Below are 20,434 nucleotides of genomic sequence, written 5' to 3'. Positions count from 1 at the left end.
ATCTCGAAGAGGTTAAGATACATGATTAAATAATTCTACCTGGAAACTTAACCATTAGGGATCAGAGGTTATGTAGCATGAACAAGGAGTAATTAAAAATAATAAAAACAGCTCCATCTAGGTTGAAGGGGGGAAGAGAGGAATGTATGTGTGTGCCTAACGAAAACAAAGAGGATCCTTAACCTATGTTTGAACCGACCCAGCTATAACTCTGGGGAGATAGGACAGGGAGAGCCCCTCCAAGTTTCCCGTATCTGAGGGGGACTGGAACTGTCAGCTGAGTGGTAATAAACTGTGGTGAGACTTCAGGAGAAAAAGAGAGAATCCAAATGTTAGTGTGTATATATGTGCGTAGGTTAGAATGTTATAAAAGGAAAGTCTTTGTGTATGCACGAGAGAGCTCTCGCAAATAACCTTGGATTTGATCAGTTGTGAGCTGGGAATTCTGTCTGTTTCATTTCAACCAGAACTTTACAAACTCAGACCAATTAAGATGATTGAAATTAATGAACATTGATTACAAAATTACATATCACTAACACAATGTGTCATTGGAACACAGGAGTTATGGTTGCTGATAATGGACCTCTGTACACCTATGTAGATATTCCATAAAAAAATCTGCCATTTCCAGCAACAATAGTCATTTACAACATTAACAACGTCTACACTGTATTTCTGATCAATTTGATGTTATTTTAATGGACACTTTCAAAAACAAGGACATTTCTAAGTGACCCCAAACCTTTGCTGGTAGTGTATGTATCCCATAAAGTGCCTTATTATTGTTCCCAATGGGCACAGACATCAATTAGTCTATTCTACTTAGGTTCCACATAATTTCATTAAAATGACATGTAAAAAAACATTGATTCAACCGGTATGTGCGCAGTGGGTTGTTTAAATACACATTGTCTTGAGTAAAGATCATTGGTATAGCCTATCATGTTATAGTGTTAGATCGTGCAGATACATTTACAGTGTATTTGTTTCATGTAATTGTTTTTCGACAGAAATAATTTAATATTGCAGTATATATATATATTTTGCTATGTTAATGTCAGTTAGTTGGAGTTTGTGCACTTAAAGAATGATCCTCCTAGATACAGTAGGACAGTGGTAGCAGTCTCTTAATTCAGTGACTGCACATAGCAGCATGGGTTAGTAGATGGTATGTTTCCTGTCCTCCGCCTCATCCTCGACCTCTCTGCTCCATCACTGCACCCCCACCAGCTCCGTGATGGGTGGGGCGAAAACCATGAGCTCCTGGTACTTGTGAAAGAAGAGCTGCAGACGGGAGAGGTAGCTATCCTCCTGGTATGGGAGCTCCTTCTCCTTCAGATACTGGGACACGATGGGCTTTACCTGAGAGGAGAGGAGGGAGGAAAGGGTTCATATTAATCAACAACATTGATTTTATAAAGCCATTTTCGACATCAACAGTTCTCATAATTTAGAGGTGAATGTCATTTTCTTCAAAGAAGCTTCTGTAACCAGGTTTCCATCCAACCTTTTTATGCAAGTAAGGTATATGTCAGATAAACTTTCCGAAGGTTGACAAAACAAAATAATTTAGACAAGGTGGGATCTTTTTGTTTCGATAAAATTAATTATGTGAAAAATGTCAGTGGAAATGCTTTTATGCTCAAATATTGATATAATAACCATAATATTGAAGTAAACTTGGAGTCACGCAATGACATGTTGTGTGGTCCTCACACTACGACTCATAGCATACAGTTTATTAGGCTACAGATTAAATAAACTATGATGAACTTCACAGGGTGGTCAATGTGCAAGATGACGTGCTTGATGCTCCATTCCAATAAATAACAAAGGTCTTATTCTGGTGACGTGAACATAGATTTGATATATTAGGATCCCTATTAGCCAACGCCAATTGCGACAGCTATTCTTACTGGGGTCCGACACATAACGAAAAAGACATTACAGACAAAAATACTTTACAATTTACTTACATTAACATATAGTGTGTGTGTGTGTCTCTATCAGTTACACGTACATCCCGTTGAAGTCGGAAGTTTACATTCACCTTAGCCAAATACATTAACTCAGTTTTCACAATTCCTGACATTAAATCCTAGTAAAAATTGGGTTCACCACTTTATTTTAAGAATGTGAAATGTCAGAATAATAGTACAGAGAATGATTTATTTCTGATTGTATTTCTTTCGTCACATACCCAGTGGGTCAGAAGTTTACATACACTTAATAAGTATTTGGTAGCATTGCCTTAAAATTGTTCAACTTGTGTCAAGCGTTTCTGGTAGCCTTCCATTCCTACTGACAGAACTTGTGTAACTGAGTCAGGTTTGTCGGCCTCCTTTCTCGCACATGCTTTTTTAGTTCTGCCCACACATGTTCTATAGGATTGAGGTCAGGGCTTTGCGATGGCCACTCCAATAGCATGACTTTGTTGTCCTTAAGCCATTTTGCCACAACTTTGGAAGTATGCTTGGGGTCATTGTCCATTTGGAAGACCCATCATACCACTTAGGAAGGAGACGCATTCTGTCTCCTAGAGATGAACGTACTTTGGTGCGAAAAGTGCAAATCAATCCCAGAATAACAGCAAAGGACCCTGTGAAGATGCTGGAGGAAACAGGTACAAAAGTATCTATATCCACAGTAAAACGAGTCCTATATCGACATAACCTATTAGGCCGCTCAGCATTTTGCAACTCCACATGGGGACAAAGATCGTACTTTTTGGAGAAATGTCCTCTGGTCTGATGAAACAAAAATAGAACTATTTGGTCAAAATGACCATTGATATGTTTGGAGGAAAAAGAGGGAGGCATCCAACCTGATGAACACCATCCCAACCGTGAAGCACGGGTGGCAATATCATGTTGTGTGGGTGGTTTGCTGCAGGAGGGAAAGGTGCACTTCACAAAATAGATGGCATCATGAGGGAGGAAAATTATGGGGATATATTGAAGCAAAATCTCAAGACATCAGTCAGGAAGTTAAAGCTTGGTCTCAAATGGGTCTTCCAACTGAACAATGAACCCAAGCAAACGTCCAAAGTTGTGGCAAAATGGCTTTAGGAGAAGAAAAAATCAGGTATTGGAGTGGCCATCACAAAACCCTGACCTCAATCCTATAGAACCTTTGTGTGCAGAACTGAAAAAGTATGTGCGAGCAAGGAGGCCTACAGACCTGACTCAGTTACACCAGCTCTGTCAGGAGGAATGGGCCAAAATTCACCGAACATATTGTGGGAAGCTTGTGGAAGGCTACCAAAAATGTTTGACCCAAGTGAAACAATTTAAAGATAATGCTACCAAGTACTAATTGAGTGTATGTAAACTTCTGACCCACTGGGAAGGTGATGAAAGAAATCAAATCTGAAATAAATCATTCTCTCTATTATTCTGACATTTCCCATTCTTAAAATAAATAGGTGATCCTAACTTACGTAAGACAGGGAATTTTTACGAGGATTAAATGTCAGGAATTGTGAAACTGAGTTTAAAAGTATTTGGCTAAGGTGTATGTAAACTTCCGATTTCAACTGTTTTCAGTGGGGAGAACAAGTATTTGACACACTGCCGATTTTGCAGGTTTCCCTACATACAAATCATGTAGAGATCTGTAATTTTTATCATAGGTACACTTCAACTGTGAGAGACAGAATCTAAAACAAAAATCAAGAAAATCACATTGTATGCTTTTTAAGTAATTAATTAGCATTTTATTGCATGGCATAAGTATTTGATCACCTACCAACCAGTAAGAATTCCAGCTCTCACAGACCTGTTAGTTTTTCTTTAAGAAGCTCTCCTGTTCTCCACTCATTACCTGTATTAACTGCACCTGTTTGAACTCGTTACCTGTATAAAAGACACCTGTCCACACACTCAAACAAACAGACTCCAACCTCTCCACAATGGCCAAGAACAGAGAGCTGTGTAAGGACATCAGGGTTAAAATTGTAGACCTGCACAAGGCTGGGATGGCTATCTATTTTCCCTTGCCATAGACAATACAGAGACTGGCGGAGGGATATTATTTTTGTGTTTTTTGTGAACAGTTTTCCTTGGGATTTTGCCTCCTAAACACGTTCTGTTATAGTCACAGACATGATTTAACCAGTTTTAGAGACTTCCGAGTGTTTTCTATCCACACATACTAATGCATATACTATATTCCTGGCATGAGTAGCAGGACGTTGAAATTTTGTGCGATTTCTAACAAAAAGCTGCAAAAATTTGCAGCCTCCTTAACAGGTTGGGCCTATTCGGCCCATCTTTTCCTGTAGTCCACAATCAGCTCCTCTGTCTTGCTCACATTGAGGGAGAGGTTGTTGTCCTGGCACCACACTAACAGTTCTCTGACCTCCTCCCTATAGGCTGTCTCATTGTTGTCGGAGATCAGGCCTACCGCTGTTGTGTCATCAGCAAACTTAATGATGGTGTTGGAGTCCTGTTTGGCCACGCAGTCATGGGTGAACAAAGAGTACAGCAGGGGACTAAGTACACACCCCTGAGGGGTCCCAGTGTTGAGGATCAGCATGGCAGACATGTTGTTGCCAACCCTTACCACCTGGGGGCGGCCCGTCAGGAAGTCCAGCATCCAGTTTCAGAGGGAGGTGTTTAGTCCCAGGGTCCTCAGCTTAGTAATGAGCTTCGTGGGCACTATGGTGTTGAACGCTGAGCTGTGGTAAATGAACAGCATTCTCACATAGGTGTTCCTTTTGTGTACCTATGATGAAAATGACAGGCCTCTCTCATCTTTTTAAGTGGGAGAACTTGCACAATTGGTGGCTGACTAAATACTTTTTTGCCCCACTGTACATGCTAAAATCGCCACTGTGCAGCACCCCCTGAAAAAAAAAAAGTTGCTAGATTTTTTCACAAAAGTAGTGCACTGGGCCTTTCATAGTCCTATGTTAGTAGACCTATATAGCCGTCTGCAACTGGGGGAACATTTTTTTTTTACAGCACCCCCACCCCAAACTACTTTGGGGTGGGGTGGGGGTAGCCAGCTGACAGCTATGTCGCTGTCAGCTGGCTACCGTAAAAAAAAGTTGCAATCTAATGAAACATTTGTTACATAAAATAGATTTTTACCCGATATACTGTGTTATCCTATGAAGTGGACGTTATGTTGCACACACACTCGTCTTTCTCTCTCATTTTAGTAGATATATTTTGCCATAATTATCTGATCACACGATGCAACGAGAATACAGTCAGAGGGAAGATGGATAATGTTGATTGGCAGGTGAATTATGTCCAATGGGGTTGCAGTGGCAGGCGGGATTAGGTTGGCTCCTTTCCTCCTTGCTTGGCAGAGGTTTCATAAAAGGTACAATTGTGAACCCGCTTACACTAAACAAAAATATAAATGCAACATGTAAAGTGTTAGTCCCATGTTTCATACGCTGAAATAAAAGATCCCCACCATTTTCCATACATACAAAATTTTGGCACGAATTTGTTTAAGCATGATAATGCACGGCACCATGTCGCAAGGATCTGTACACAAATCCTGGAAGCTGACATGTCTGGTGAGCATGCCCTGCATACTCACCAGACATGTCACCCATTGAGCTTGTTTGGAATGCTCTGGATTGACATGTTTGACAGCGTGTTCGAGTTCCCGCCAATATCCAGCAACTTCTGACAGCCATTGAAGAGGAGTGGGACAACATTCCAAAGGCCATACCCAACAGCCTGATAAACTGTATGTGAAGGAGATGTGTCTCACTGCATGAGGCAAATGCTGGTCACACCAGATACTGACTGTTTTTTTTCTGATCCAGGTCCCTACTTATTTTTTTAAGGTATCTGTATTCCCAGCCATGTGAAATCCATAGACTAAGGCCTAATGTATTTATTTCAATTGACTGATTTCCTTATGAACTGTAACTCAGTATAGTATTTCCGCTGTGACAGAACGTTTATATTTATGTCGTACATTTGTGTTATTCCACAAAGTTCTATCTAGCACTACAGTGAGTGGGGGTTTGTATAACTCTGTGACGTAGCTCTCCCTCTCGCTCTACCTCACTCTCCCTGTGAGAGAGGTACGCACTTTGACAGACAGTCCAACAATGAGTCAGAGGAGTTTAGGAACACAGACACATTTTCAATAGTGTGCAACTGCAGCCCGCAATTCAGGGCGTTCCTGCATGTGGGCTTTCCTTCATCTGCAAGAACTCCCCCCTCTCGCATCCCATCGGGTCTTTCATGAACAACCCCCGCCCCCTCTAACGCCACCTACTGTACTGAAGCGCCCATCCCGCCTGTCCTAGCTTAAATACTGACCAATGGAAGTATCAAGTGGGGTTCTACATGCAGGAATGCCCCAAATTGCTCCCTTCTCCACATTTTTACATTTTCCATTATTCACCTTTAAGCTCACCCAAATTACAAAATTACAATGTCATAGTTCATAGACTGCTTAAGTGTAAGGAAATCAATATGTAATTAGGGTGAATTATCCCTTTAAATGGATCAAAATAACCTAACCAGAAATATATTGCATGTCAACTCCTCATTGGTAAACATTTAAAAAATGGATATAATTATATAGATATTATGTATATATTAGTAATGTGCGTATACAATTATAATTACTTGATCGATTGAAAACAAAGTTTGCATTCAATTTTAATGCATCACCTCCAGTAACTGGAATTTCAACAATTACAACACAATTCCAGTTTTAAAATTCGAAATTTAAAATTCCACTCCGGGGATGTTTTTATTTTCCAATTAAAATTCAGTCTAAATTCCAAATCAATTTCAATTCCATTCCAATGATGGTTTTCTTCTTCAATTCCAATTCAATAAATATTCAGACAGTCTAAATTCCAATTCCATTCCAAGGATATGGTTCTTGTTCAATTCAAATGTACAATTTTAAATCAAATTTAAGAAATTAAGAAGTCTAAATTCTAATTAACCCCCCAAAAAAAAAAAAAAGTAGATTGCTGCAATTCCAATAAAATGTTCCACTCCCTGCTTGAATTCTAGAATTTAATTTGGAATTAGAAATATAATTGGAATTAACCCCAACCCTGGTGGTCTGTATTGTACCTTAAGACACGTTGTACGTTGAGATACACATTGTCTGCATTGTACCTTGAGATACACGTTGTCTGCATTGTACCTTGAGATACACGTTGTCTGCATTGTACCTTGAGATACACGTTGTCTGCATTGTACCTTGAGATACACGTTGTCTGCATTGTACCTTGAGATACACGTTGTCTGCATTGTACCTTGAGATACACGTTGTCTGCATTGTACCTTGAGATACATGTTGTCTGCATTGTACCTTGAGATACATGTTGTCTGCATTGTACCTTGAGACACATGTTGTATTGTATTGAGGTGCACGTTGTCTGCATTGTACCTTGAGATACATGTTGTCTGCATTGTACCTTGAGATACATGTTGTCTGCATTGTACCTTGAGACACATGTTGTATTGTATTGAGGTGCACGTTGTCTGCATTGTACCTTGAGATACATGTTGTCTGCATTGTACCTTGAGATACATGTTGTCTGCATTGTACCTTGAGATACATGTTGTCTGCATTGTACCTTGAGATACATGTTGTCTGCATTGTACCTTGAGATACATGTTGTATTGTATTGAGGTGCACGTTGTCTGCATTGTACCTTGAGACACATGTTGTCTGCATTGTACCTTGAGATACATGTTGTATTGTATTGAGGTGCACGTTGTCTGCATTGTACCTTGAGACACATGTTGTATTGTATTGAGGTGCACGTTGTCTGCATTGTACCTTGAGATACATGTTGTCTGCATTGTACCTTGAGACACATGTTGTCTGCATTGTACCTTGAGACACATGTTGTATTGTATTGAGGTGCACGTTGTCTGCATTGTACCTTGAGATAAATGTTGTCTGCATTGTACCTGTCTGCTGCATTGTACCTTGAGATACACGTTGTCTGCATTGTACCTTGAGATACATGTTGTATTGTATTGAGGTGCACGTTGTCTGCATTGTACCTTGAGATAAATGTCTGCATTGTACCTTGAGATACATGTTGTCTGCATTGTACCTTGAGATACATGTTGTATTGTATTGAGGTGCATTGTACCCTTGAGATAAATGTTGTCTGCATTGTACCTTGAGATACATGTTGTATTGTATTGAGGTGCACGTGTCTGCATTGTACCTTGAGATTGCACATGTTGTCTGCATTGTACCTTACATGAGATTGAAATGTTGTCTGCATTGTACCTTGAGATACATGTATTGTATTGAGGTGCACGTTGTCTGCATTGTACCTTGAGATACATGTTGTATTGTATTGTCTTGTCTGCATTGTACCTTGAGATACATGTTGTATTGTATTGAGGTGCACGTTGTCTGCATTGTACCTTGAGATACATGTTGTCTGCATTGTACCTTGAGATACATGTTGTCTGCATTGTACCTTGAGATACATGTTGTCTGCATTGTACCTTGAGACACATGTTGTCTGCATTGTACCTTGAGACACATGTTGTCTGCATTGTACCTTGAGATACATGTTGTATTGTATTGAGGTGCACGTTGTCTGCATTGTACCTTGAGATACATGTTGTCTGCATTGTACCTTGAGATACATGTTGTCTGCATTGTACCTTGAGATACATGTTGTATTGTATTGAGGTGCACGTTGTCTGCATTGTACCTTGAGATAAATGTTGTCTGCATTGTACCTTGAGATAAATGTTGTCTGCATTGTACCTTGAGATACATGTTGTCTGCATTGTACCTTGAGACACATGTTGTCTGCATTGTACCTTGAGATACATGTTGTCTGCATTGTACCTTGAGATACATGTTGTCTGCATTGTACCTTGAGATACATGTTGTATTGTATTGAGGTGCACGTTGTCTGCATTGTACCTTGAGATACATGTTGTCTGCATTGTACCTTGAGATACATGTTGTCTGCATTGTACCTTGAGATACATGTTGTCTGCATTGTACCTTGAGATACATGTTGTATTGTATTGAGGTGCACGATTGAGGTGCACGTTGTCTGCATTGTACCTTGAGACACATGTTGTCGGAGAGGAAGGGGAACAGGTGGTGTTCCACGTGACAGTTGATGAGGGAGTGTCCGAAGATCCAGTCCAGCAGGGGGTTCCGAGGAAGGTTCAGAACCCCGTGGGTCATCTGGTAAATCCTCTTGGGCCGACAGGTCGGGGAGAACATAGGCAGGCCGATGTGCTGTACAGAACAGGAGAGAACGGTTTAATGGAAAGGTGTGAGGGGGTGTGTGTGTGAGCGCCCACTGATTCACTGAACGGAAAGATACCCAGAGAGAAACTGTTGGCATGATTTTGCTGCCCTGGACACTTTTACAATGTAGTAGAAGATGAGATGCAGTCGAGCATAATCTGTCTGCGGGATGTCTACCCAAAGACAGATGTTATTCTATCTCTATGGACCCACCATTCAGTTAAATGCCTCTACAATGGTCTTAACAGTACATGGTCAAATTCACATGTGCATTAATACACACTTGTATATATGTGAAATAGGACCAAATACAAGCAGGCACCCACAGTGGGAGTACCGGGGAGGATGGAGACAAGACTGCTGCCATCAATAGTAACACAAATGGAGAAACAACATATTGGAAATGTTTTTTCCTTCATAACTGGTGCTCCCTACTAGCCAAATAATACCAGCCAAATCGTTACCCATTGATTATATACCTTGCTGAGGGTGCGTGAGTGTGCTAGCCTCAATCAATGTGTGTATATGCTTTCTCACTTGGAAGATGTTAACGTGTATGTAGGGCAGGGAGAACATAGCCCTGCAGAGCAGCATACAGAGGAGGGTGCTGTAAAGACACTGGAACCCAGAGACATGGATCAACAGCCAATACTGAGCGTACAACCCCAGGAACACCATCAGGACTGTCCTCAGGGCCTGGCCCATTGAGTGCTCTTTCAGCTGACCTATAACAGAGGGACACAGACAACTCAGTTAGATACAGTCACAGTCGGGGACAGACACAGTCAGTTACAACACACCACAGGAGGTGTGTGTGGCACCTTAATCGGGGAGGACGAGCTCATGGTAAAGACTGTAGCGGTATTAGTGGAATGTATCAAATACATTAAACCTATGTCTCCCGGTGTTTGATGCCATTCCATATATTTAATTGTTTGTAATCCAATTGAAGACATTTGGGATAGGAAATTCCTAAGTGAAGAAAAATCTACTTGGTACAACATGAAAAAAAGGGTTGCACATACACTGTGTACAAAACATTAAGAACACCTGCTCTTTTCCATGACATAGACTGACCAGGTGAATCCAGGTGGAATATATGGTCCCTTATTGATGTCACTTGTTAAATACACTTCAATCAGTGTAGATTTTGTATTTGTATTTATTATGGATCCCCATTTAGCTACTGCCAAAACAGCAGCTACTCTTCCTGTGGTCAAACAATATTAAGTTTCTACAAATTTAAAAACATTACAATACATTCACAGATTTCACAACTCACTGTGTGCCCTCAGGCGCCTCCACCACTACCACATATCTTGTGTGTGTGTGTGTGTGTGTGTGTGTGTGTGTGTGTGTGTGTGTGTGTGTGTGTGTGTGTGTGTGTGTGTGTGTGTGTGTGTGTGTGTGTGTGTGTGTGTGTGTGTGTGTGTGTGTGTGTGTGTGTGTGTGTGCCAATGTTTGTGTTGCTTCACAGTCCCCGCTGTTCCATAAGGTGTGTTTTATCTGTTTTTTAAATCTAATTTTATTGCTTGCGTCAGTTACCTGATGTGGAATAGAGCTCCATGTAGTCATGGCTCTATGTAGTACTGTGTGCCTCCCATAATCTGTTCTGGACTTGGGGACTGTGAAGAGACCTCTTGTGGCATGTCCTAGTGGCCGAAGACTTTAATACAGGGAAACTTAAATCAGTTCTACCTAATTTCCATCAACATGTTAAATGTGCAACCAGAAAGAAAAAAAATCTAGATCACCTGTACTCCACACACAGACCCGTACAAAGCTCTCCCTTCATTTGGTAAATCCGAACACAATTATATCCTCCTGATTCCTGCTTACAAGCAAACATTAAAGCAGGAAGCACCAGTGACTATAAAAAAAAAATGGTCAGATGAAGCCGATGCTAAACTACAGGACTGTTTTGTTATCACAGACTGAAACATGTTCCGGGATTCTTCCGATGGCATTGAGGAGTACACCACATCAGTCACTGTCTTTATCAATAAACGCATCGAGGACGTCGTCCCCACTGTGAGTGTACGTACATACCCGAACCAGAAGCCATGGATTAAAGGCAACATTCACACTGAGCTAAAGGGTAGAGCTGCTGCATTCAAGGTGTGGGATTCTAACCCGGAAGCTTATAAAATATCCTGCTATGCCCCCCGACCAACCATCAAACAGGCAAAGGGTCAATACAGGACGACACCGGCTCCGACGCTCGTCTTACGTGGCAGGGCTTGCAAACTATTACAGACTACAAAGGGAAGCACAGCCGCGAGCTGCCTAGTGACACGAGCCTACCAGACGAGCTAAATCACTTCTATGCTCACGCTAAACTGAAGCATTCATGAGAGTATCAGCTGTTCTGGACGACTGTGTGATCACGCTCTCCATAGCCAATGTGAGTAAGACCTTTAAATAGGTCAACATTCACAAGGCTGCGGGGCCAGATGGATTACCAGGGCATGTGCTCTGGGCATGTGCTGACCAACTGGCAGGTGTCTTCACTGACATTTTCAACATGTCCCTGATTGAGTCTGTAATACCAACATGTTTCAAGCAGACCACCATAGTCCCTGTGCCCAACACGAAGGCAACCTGCCTAAATGACTACAGACCCGTAGCACTCACGTCCGTAGCCATGAAGTGCTTTGAAAGGCTGGTAATGGCTCACATCAACACCAGTATTCCAGAAACCTTAGACCCACTCCAATTTGCATACCGCCCAAACAGATCCACAGATGATGTAATCTGATGCAATCTGATGCAATTGCACTCCACACTGCCCTTTCCCACCTGGACAAAATAAACACTTATATGAGAATGCTATTTATTGACTACAGCTCAGCGTTCAACACCATAGTACCCTTAAAGCTCAAATCAAATCAAATGTTATTGGTCACATACAAATGGTAAGCAGATGTTAATGCGAGTGTAGTGAAATGCTTGCGCTTCTTGTTCTGACCATGCAGTAATATCTAACAAGTAATCTAACAGTTTCACAACAACTGCCTTATACACACAAGTGTAAAGGAATGAATAAGAATATGTACATATAAATATATGGATGAGTGATGGCCGAACGGCATAGGCAAGATGCAGTAGATGGTATAGAGTACAGTATATACATATGAGATGAGTAATGTAGGGTATGTAAACATTATATAAAGTGACATTGTTTAAAGTAACTAGTGATACATTTATTACATCCAATTTTTAATTATTAAAGTGGCTAGAGATTTGAGTCAGTATGTTGGCAGAAGCCACTCAATGTTAGTGATAGCTGTTAACAATCTAATGGCCTTGAGATAGAAGCTGTTGTTCAGTCTCTCGGTCCCAGCTTTGATGCACCTGTACTGACCTCGCCTTCTGGATGATAGCGGGGTGAACAGGCAGTGGCTGCGGTGGTTGTTGTCCTTGATTATCTTTTATGCCTTCCTGTGACATCGGGTGGTTTAGGTGTCTTGGAGGGCAGGTCCTTAGATCATCACTAGCTAAGGATCCTGGGACTAAACACCTCCCTCTGTAACTGGATCCTGTACTTCCTGACGGGCCGCCCCCAGGTGGTGAAGGAAGGTAGCAACACATCTGTAACTCTGATCCTCAACACTGGAGCCCCCCAGGGGTGCATGCTCAGTCCCCTCCTGTACTCCTTGTTCACCCACGACTACATGGCCAGGCACGACTCCAACACAATCATTAAGTTTGCACATGACACAATAGTGGTAGGCCTGATCACCGATCCCGAGTCAGCCTATAGAGAGGAGGTCAGAGACCGGGCCGCGTGGTGCCAGAACAACAACCTATCCCTCAACGTAACCAAGACTAAGGAGACGATTGTGCAATACAGGAAAAGGAGGACCGAGCACATCCCCATTCTCATCGACGGGGCTGTAATGGAGCAGGTTGAGAGCTTCAAGTTCCTTGGTGTCCACATCACCAACAAACTAGAATGGTCCCAACACACCAAGACAGTCATGAAGAGGGCACGACAAAGCCTATTCCCCATCAGGAAACTAAAAAGATTTGGCATGGGTCCTCAGATCCTCAAAAGGTTCTACAGCTGCAACATTGAGAGCATCCTGACTGGTTGCATCACTGCCTGGTGCGGCAATTGCTCCAACTCCGACCGCAAGGCACTACAGAGGGTAGTGCGTACAGCCCAGTACATCACTGGGGCTAAGCTGCCTGCCATCCAGGACCTCTACACCAGGCGGTGTCAGAGGAAGGCCTTAAAAATGGTCAAAGACCCCAGCCACCCCAGTCATAGACTGTTCTCTCTACTACCGCATGGCAAGCGGTACCAGAGTGCCAAATCTAAGACAAAAAGGCTTCTCAACAGTTTTTACCCCCAAGCCATAAGACTCCTGAACAGGTAATCAAATGGCTACCCAGACTGTTTGTATTGTGTGCCTCCCCCCCAACCCCCATTTTACGCTGCTGCTACTCTCTGTTTATCATATATACATAGTCACTTTAACTATACAGTTATGTACATACTATCTCAATTAGCCCGACCAACCAGAGCTCCCGCACATTGGCTAACCAGGCTATCTGCATTGTGTCCCGCCACCCACCATCCGCCAACCCCTCTTTTACGCTACTGCTACTCTCTGTTTATCATATATGCATAGTCATTTTAATCATATCTACATGTACATACTACATCAATCAGCCTGTCTAACCGGTGCCTGTCTATAGCCTCGCTACTGTATATAGCCTCGCTACTGTTATAGCCTCGCTACTGTATAGCCTCGCTACTGTTATAGCCTCGCTACTGTGTATAGCCTCGCTACTGTTATTTCTCACTGTCTTTTAACTGTTGTTTTTATTTATTTACTTACCTATTGTTCACATAATACCTTTTTTGCACTGTTGGCTAGAGCCTGTAAGCAAGCATTTCACTGTTAGATCTATACCGGTTGTATTCGGCGCACGTGACAGATAAACTTTGATTTGATCAAGTCATTCTCTCCTCCACGTTTAGAAGGATTTTTGAGCCTTGAGACAATTGAGACATGGATTGTGTATGTGTGCCATTCAGAGGGTGAATGGCAAGACAAAAGATTTAAGTGCCTTTGAACGGGGTACACCGGTTTGTGTCAAACTGCAACACTGTTGGGTTTTTCATGCTCAACAGTTCCCCGTATGTATCAAGAATGGTCCACCACCGAAAGGACATCCAGCCAGCTTGACACAACAGTGGGAAGCATTGGAGTCAACAAGCGTGAGCATCCCTGTGAAATGCTTTCAACACCTTGAGTTCATGCCCAGACGAATAGAGGCTGTTCTGAGGGCAAAAGATCGGGGTGCAACTCCATATTACAAAGGTGTTCCTAATGTTTTGTATTAGTTTATATGTTCTTTATTAGGTTTAACCAAAGGGGAAAAGTAAGTTGAGTGTTGAAAGAAATATGGGTTGTTGCAACTTGAAGTATACAGGTAACTGCCAAAATAATGAACACTTGAGTAAATGAGGAATACAAAGTATATTGAATGCAGATACTTCCACAGAGTTTTGGTTCTTGAATTAATTAAGCAATCCAATCATGCTTAGGGACATGTATAAAAATGCTGGACACACCATTATTTTGGCCATTCATTTTGCTTCCATAGCTAAGCCCCCATAGGATTTTTTTTATTTTTAACCTTTTAACCTTTTAACCTAGGCAAGTCAGTTGAAAATAAGAATTTGTTCTTAATGACAGCCTAGTGGGCTAACTGCCTGTTCAGGGGCAGAACGACAGATTTGTACCTTGTCAGCTCGGGGATTTGAACTTGCAACCTTTCAGTTACTAGTCCAACGCTCTAACCACTAGGCTACCCTGCCGCCCCAATGACAGGATGACAGGACACGAATGGTCACTGAATGTTTTGATGAGCATGGAAACGATGTAAGCCATATGCCATGGGCATCTCAGTCACCAGATCTCAACCCAATTGAACACTGACAGGTAGTTATGGGGAAATGAAGCTTCCTGAAGCATTGAGTGTTTCCTGCCAATTGTGTCTGACATTGGTTCATTACTGCAGGCCTTGATCAACATGTTGTACACTAGAGGCACCTGCTGATCAAAATCATTTAGAACAGCAAAGTTATTATAGATGACGTTGCACACACAGGAGCACCTGCGCAGGGTAGCCTTTTTATCTTCTACCAAAACCAATACCAAACTAATTGGGTGAAAAACTGCTTACACCTCAATCACACACAGCGTCATTGCATTATGGTACATCAGAAGTACATTCATTTCCAATTGAATGCTGCGTTTGCCTTGCAGCAATGCATTGCAGAGGCAGTTGTAGCACGTTCTGTGCAGCAGCATGTATTCATGGATGCCAAGCGAAGCCAGGCTTCTTCAAAAAATGTACCAATAAAAAAAATAAAAAAATGATTTATTTCATCTCTGAATGTATCACACCGGAGAAAGAAAAACAGCACCCCTTTGTCTCTGGATGTGTAGTCCATCTATCTGATGCGGTCTGGTCATAACGAGTATGACATTTTTGCCTCATAGGTATTGAATGCAAGGAAAGCCAGTGAGCATATGACCTCCCTTGAAATACATTTTTCAAATAAAATAATAGCCAATCTGCGTTGAGCTAAACTGAGTGAGCTCAACTGTGAATGGTCCTGGTGTATCAAAAAAAAGTGTTCAGGGAAGCTTCAGAGAAATACGTCATCGATAGAAACATCTTGTTGTTTTGTTGTCCTCTGGTAGCTAGCTAGCTAAAATTGGCCCTATCCTAAATTAGCCACGGATGGAGGTAGGGATTTGGACTTGTGATTTTACTTACATTTGAAGTCAGAGGTTTACATACACTTAGTTGGAGTCATTAAAACTCGTTTTACAACCACTCCACAAATTCCTTGTTAACAAACTATAGTTTTGGCAAGTCGGTTAGGACATCTACTTTGTGCATGACACAAGTCATTTTTCCAACAATTGTTTACAGACAGATTATTTCACTTATAATTCACTGTATCACAATTCCAGTGGGTCAGTAGTTTACATACACTAAGTTGACTGTGCCTTTAAACAGCTTGGAAAATTCCAGAAAATGATGTCATGGCTTTAGAAGCTTCTGATAGGCTAATTGACATCAGTTGAGTCAATTGTACCTGTGGATGTATTTCAAGGCCTACCTTCAAACTCAGTGCCTCTTTGCTTGACGTCATGGGAAAATCAAAATAAATCAGCCAAGACCTCAGAAACAAAATTGCAGACCTTGTGGGAGAGATTATATACATGATTTGATAACAAAAGAGAAAGGTACACTTATGGGTTCATTCCCTGTTCTGGTAAAATGCATTTTCTATTGTATAGGGCAGGAAGCAGTTAAAGGCCATGGGGGTATGGGACACTAAAAATGCAGACACATAGACGCCTAGTCCAGCTGGACATACAAAGATTAGAGGTTGTCTAAGGACGGGGTCAGCCAAATGACCAACTGATGGATAACAGACATAAATTGCATCACAGGGGAGACATAAGTCTGTTTGATCTTAGACAACCATATGGAGAGAAGGCGACCAGGGCAACTGAACACACTAAAAACTAGAGTTAAAGGACACATGTGGTTAATTACAGGGTCTGAGCACAGGCCACAGGAAGGGGGATGTATATTATCTTTAGCTCAAAGGAAGGGTCTTGACATCATATAATCTGGCCGAAAGCAGATGTGGGCGTTACTGGGCTGAACAAGCAGGACGTAATGATTGGGATGTAACTGTATTTGCATTGGGGGATGAACTGATAATGTATGCATGGAGATAAAAGGGAGAGGGAGAGATCTGGAGGTGTGGGTCCCGCGGGGCTCTCCGGCTTATGATACGGGTGTATTAAAAGTCTATCATTGAATTCAAAGTTCTTGGTCGTGTCATGTTTGAACCGATTGGCCACTACAGATTTGGCGAGCTTGCCAGGAGAATCAGGGACTAAAGACATTCTTGGCTGGCCGTGGGATCTTTGGGGCAATCTGGCAAGACAAGGGTGGCCGCCCAGCTAAACAAGGTAAGCAAAGTTCTTACAATAGCTGAAATGTCTGTGTAGATTGCCACAAAAGATCCGGTCGCAGCAGGGGGAGGGTCAAGTAGGTCTCTCTCTCAAATTTCCTAAAAACTATAGAAACAAAATAACTTTTTGAATTTGCATGTGTGTGTGTAAGCTTGGAAATCATATAATGAATGTGCATGCATGTTTGGTAAATAAATAAGCGGGGGCTGTGTACTTCGCTGGTGTCGGGTGCGTGATTCGGACGGACCCCCTCGTTGAGTCATTCGCAGGGGACTGTTGTGTGAGCTGACTGGTCTGGCTGAGTGGTTGGAATCAGGAACAGGGCTACAGCCGTCTGTTTATATGTTTAGAAAATAGATAAGTAGTAAGATAGATAAAATATTCATGGCTACCGCTTCAAGGAAAAGGTCTGTACGGTGAAGTATTTAGTAAATAGATACACATGGCTACCGCTTTGAAATGAAGGACTGTTACGGGTGAATATTTTAGACCACAGGAAGAACACTAGCCTCATTGTGCGACGTTCAACTGAAAAAGGAAATCCTGCGATACCGCTTCAAAATATTTACCAGAAGGTCTGTATGGGTAGGCTACTTTATTAATAAGTAGATAGGGAAATATTTGTGGCTACCGCTCTATGAAAGAGGTCTGAAACGGACGAATATTTAGTAGAACACAGGAAGAACGCCAGCCTGATTGTGCGACGTTCATCTGCAAAAAATAAATCCTATAATACCAGCTTATGTAGAGGAAGTGAATTAAGCTAGGGGATAATTTATAGGTCGTTTTTAGGTAAAAACGAAGGGTATGCGTGAAAAATCCCATAGGATAATACCAGCTTATGTTGAGGAAGTGAATTAAATTAGGTAATAAACTTTTGTTTTTAGGTAAAAACAACGGGATTGAATGAATGTCGTAGTATAATTCTTTGTGATGAATGAGCAGATTAGAAAGAAGAGGAAGAACAGGCTGTGTGTCTGTGACCAACTGTGAATGCGCAGGCCTCTCTGACAGTTAACTAAGTGTAATTTGAGAAAGAGAGCGCATTTAACTCTCACTGGGAAGAGGAACGAAATCGATAAATATTGGGCAAGATAAGTTATACATAAGCATAAAACATTGACTGGATAATGAGTTAAAAGAACATTGTAAAAATTACAATAGGTTTTAAAAAGAGGTATTAAACAAGGCATGGATAGTATATAACGGATGCGAAGTAGAAAGAGATAGATAAAAAATATACTGGTTAAAATAAATCTAGGCGGTCTAGAATAAAGTGAGAAGTCTAGCACACATATTAAAAATATCACGAACCTCGTAAACGAAATAGGAAGCTGCCATTTAAAAACAGTCTTAGGAATTAAAATAGTAAAATAGGCTAAAAGAGAAAATTGCAAGCGGATAAATAAAGAGATAAGAAAGTGCATTATATTATAAATAAGCTGAATTAATAGTATAAGCAAAGATAAAAACACAGTGATATTTGAGGTGCTGTACTAAGAATAAGACATTAAGGCTTCTGTAATATTCAGTAATACAGTTGTAGACATTATAGAATAGGTTTTAATAGGAGGTATTAAGTGATGTGACTAATAAATTATTATTTGAGAAAGTAGGGTAGATCTGCCTTGGTAAATAGTAAATAAAGTGTATAATGCGATAGGAGTGTTTAGGGAAAATAAATAGTGGCATGGAAACAAACGGATTGTTTCTCCCTGGAATATGGAGATAGCGAAATGTAGTGGAGCCGTAGAGACGCTGAAAGACGCGAACGTTAATTCTACCAATTCAATTTGGATATGAAGGAGCAGACCGTATAATGTAGGGCAACATTACCCGATAAACAGGAATAAATATAATAATGAATTGGAACAATCACATAAAACCATAACAAAAAGTTTAACTTACCAGCGTTTTAATGTTAATTAACATTCTATCATCAGAAATGCATTACGATAAGGGAAGGGTGGGGGAAAATTAGTGTAAGATGACACTGGAATGCGGTAGCACCCTTTTCAAAAGAACAGCAGCTGATCGTTCTAAGGTTAATATGAATGGAGTTTTCTCCAAGCGGTGTATAGTCTCTGATTGATCAAAAAGTGGTTCATAGAGAGTACAGTTTATATGTGATGAAATACGTACTAGATCACATTTTACCTAACTTCTAGTAAGGTACCGATGTAATTTACAAATAGCCCCAGTAGAATAAGGGAGTTATCATGGAATGTGATTATCACCACAACAAGTGTGTGTGGAATTCTAACCCACCCTACTGGCTGAATAGTGAAGGACAACTGTGTCTGATGACCTGTGAACTGTATCTGGAATGATATGTGTCTGGGAGAAGAAAGACTAAAGGCGATTGGGGAATGACCTTTTAGTATCAGGCCACTCATGACAGAAAAACAGAGGCAAAAAGGCGCATGATAGAATAGATGTTACTGGTACTAAAAGTTTTTAGTATCATGTTAATTATTAAAGGGATGATGAACTAAATTGAGTAGGTAAAATGTGAGTTAAAGTAAACACTAAGGACTGTTATCCTGAATATTGGATTGGACAATTTATAAACAACATTTAGTTATGTTTTGAATATGGGAAAACTCTGGAAACTAATCCTGAGACAGGTTGGTTGACAGAACTTGCAGAATATTAGATTAAGGGTTTTTGTTTCTTTTATTTTACAATATCATTGTAATTGGAGTGATACATTGGAATGACATAAGTAATTGAATAAAAAGTATAGTCTGTTGTGTGATAACACCCAAGGATGAAGAAGACATTACAAATAGTGGTAATTTATTGCAAATATGCAGTTATTATAATTTACTTTACTATTTTTCTTGTTTGGTAAATTTATTTTTGTTTTGAGGAAAAATAAGAGTCTGAGGGGAGACTGATAAATTGACTAAAAATTATTTGAGAATGTTTAAGTATGTATGAGCTTGAAAAATAGGGACAATTCTGAAAATAAATAGAACATTACACACACCTAGATTATGGTAAAAATAATAAGTAGGGGCATTTTGAAGAAGCCTAGGACTTAGTTTTGTTAGGATTGGATATTCTTTCAACTGGAAGACACTTGACTGATTATATGATATTCTTACAGCAGTTGCTGTAGGGACCATAATTTAGCTATCATTATGAATATTTTTGTGGCAAGAGGC

At 40.8% G+C, this 20,434-nt stretch overlaps 1 protein-coding gene and 1 long non-coding RNA gene across 3 annotated transcripts in view; both read right to left on the bottom strand.

Moving 5' to 3' along the window:
• Positions 1 to 675: 675 nt before the first annotated feature.
• LOC118397421 (fatty acid desaturase 6) overlaps positions 676 to 20,434 on the bottom strand; it is a 34,672-nt gene continuing 14,913 nt past the window's right edge. Inside the window, exons 4-6 of the mRNA XM_035792145.2 lie at positions 9,781 to 9,968; positions 9,052 to 9,231; positions 676 to 1,365 (exon numbers count right to left, since the gene is read on the bottom strand). Of these exons, the coding sequence (XP_035648038.1) occupies positions 1,216 to 1,365; positions 9,052 to 9,231; positions 9,781 to 9,968 (518 nt within the window). The 3' untranslated portion in view covers positions 676 to 1,215. The remainder of the gene's footprint in view (positions 1,366 to 9,051; positions 9,232 to 9,780; positions 9,969 to 20,434) is intronic.
• Positions 8,515 to 8,897, bottom strand: LOC127910288 (uncharacterized). 2 transcript variants are annotated; one of them, XR_008074123.1, is made up of 3 exons: positions 8,827 to 8,897; positions 8,687 to 8,714; positions 8,515 to 8,580 (listed from the first exon to the last, which is right to left on the bottom strand). It is a non-coding gene; the product is annotated as an uncharacterized LOC127910288 (long non-coding RNA). The 2 variants fall into 2 exon arrangements; XR_008074124.1 differs by lacking the exon at positions 8,687 to 8,714 and adding an exon at positions 8,715 to 8,770 and having other exon boundaries at positions 8,855 to 8,897.

This window comes from Oncorhynchus keta, chromosome 2 (genome assembly GCF_023373465.1).
Source record: "Oncorhynchus keta strain PuntledgeMale-10-30-2019 chromosome 2, Oket_V2, whole genome shotgun sequence".
NCBI lineage: Eukaryota > Metazoa > Chordata > Actinopteri > Salmoniformes > Salmonidae > Oncorhynchus > Oncorhynchus keta.
The sequence above is the reverse complement of the archived record's forward strand: the minus strand, read 5'-3'. Positions and strand labels throughout refer to the sequence as shown.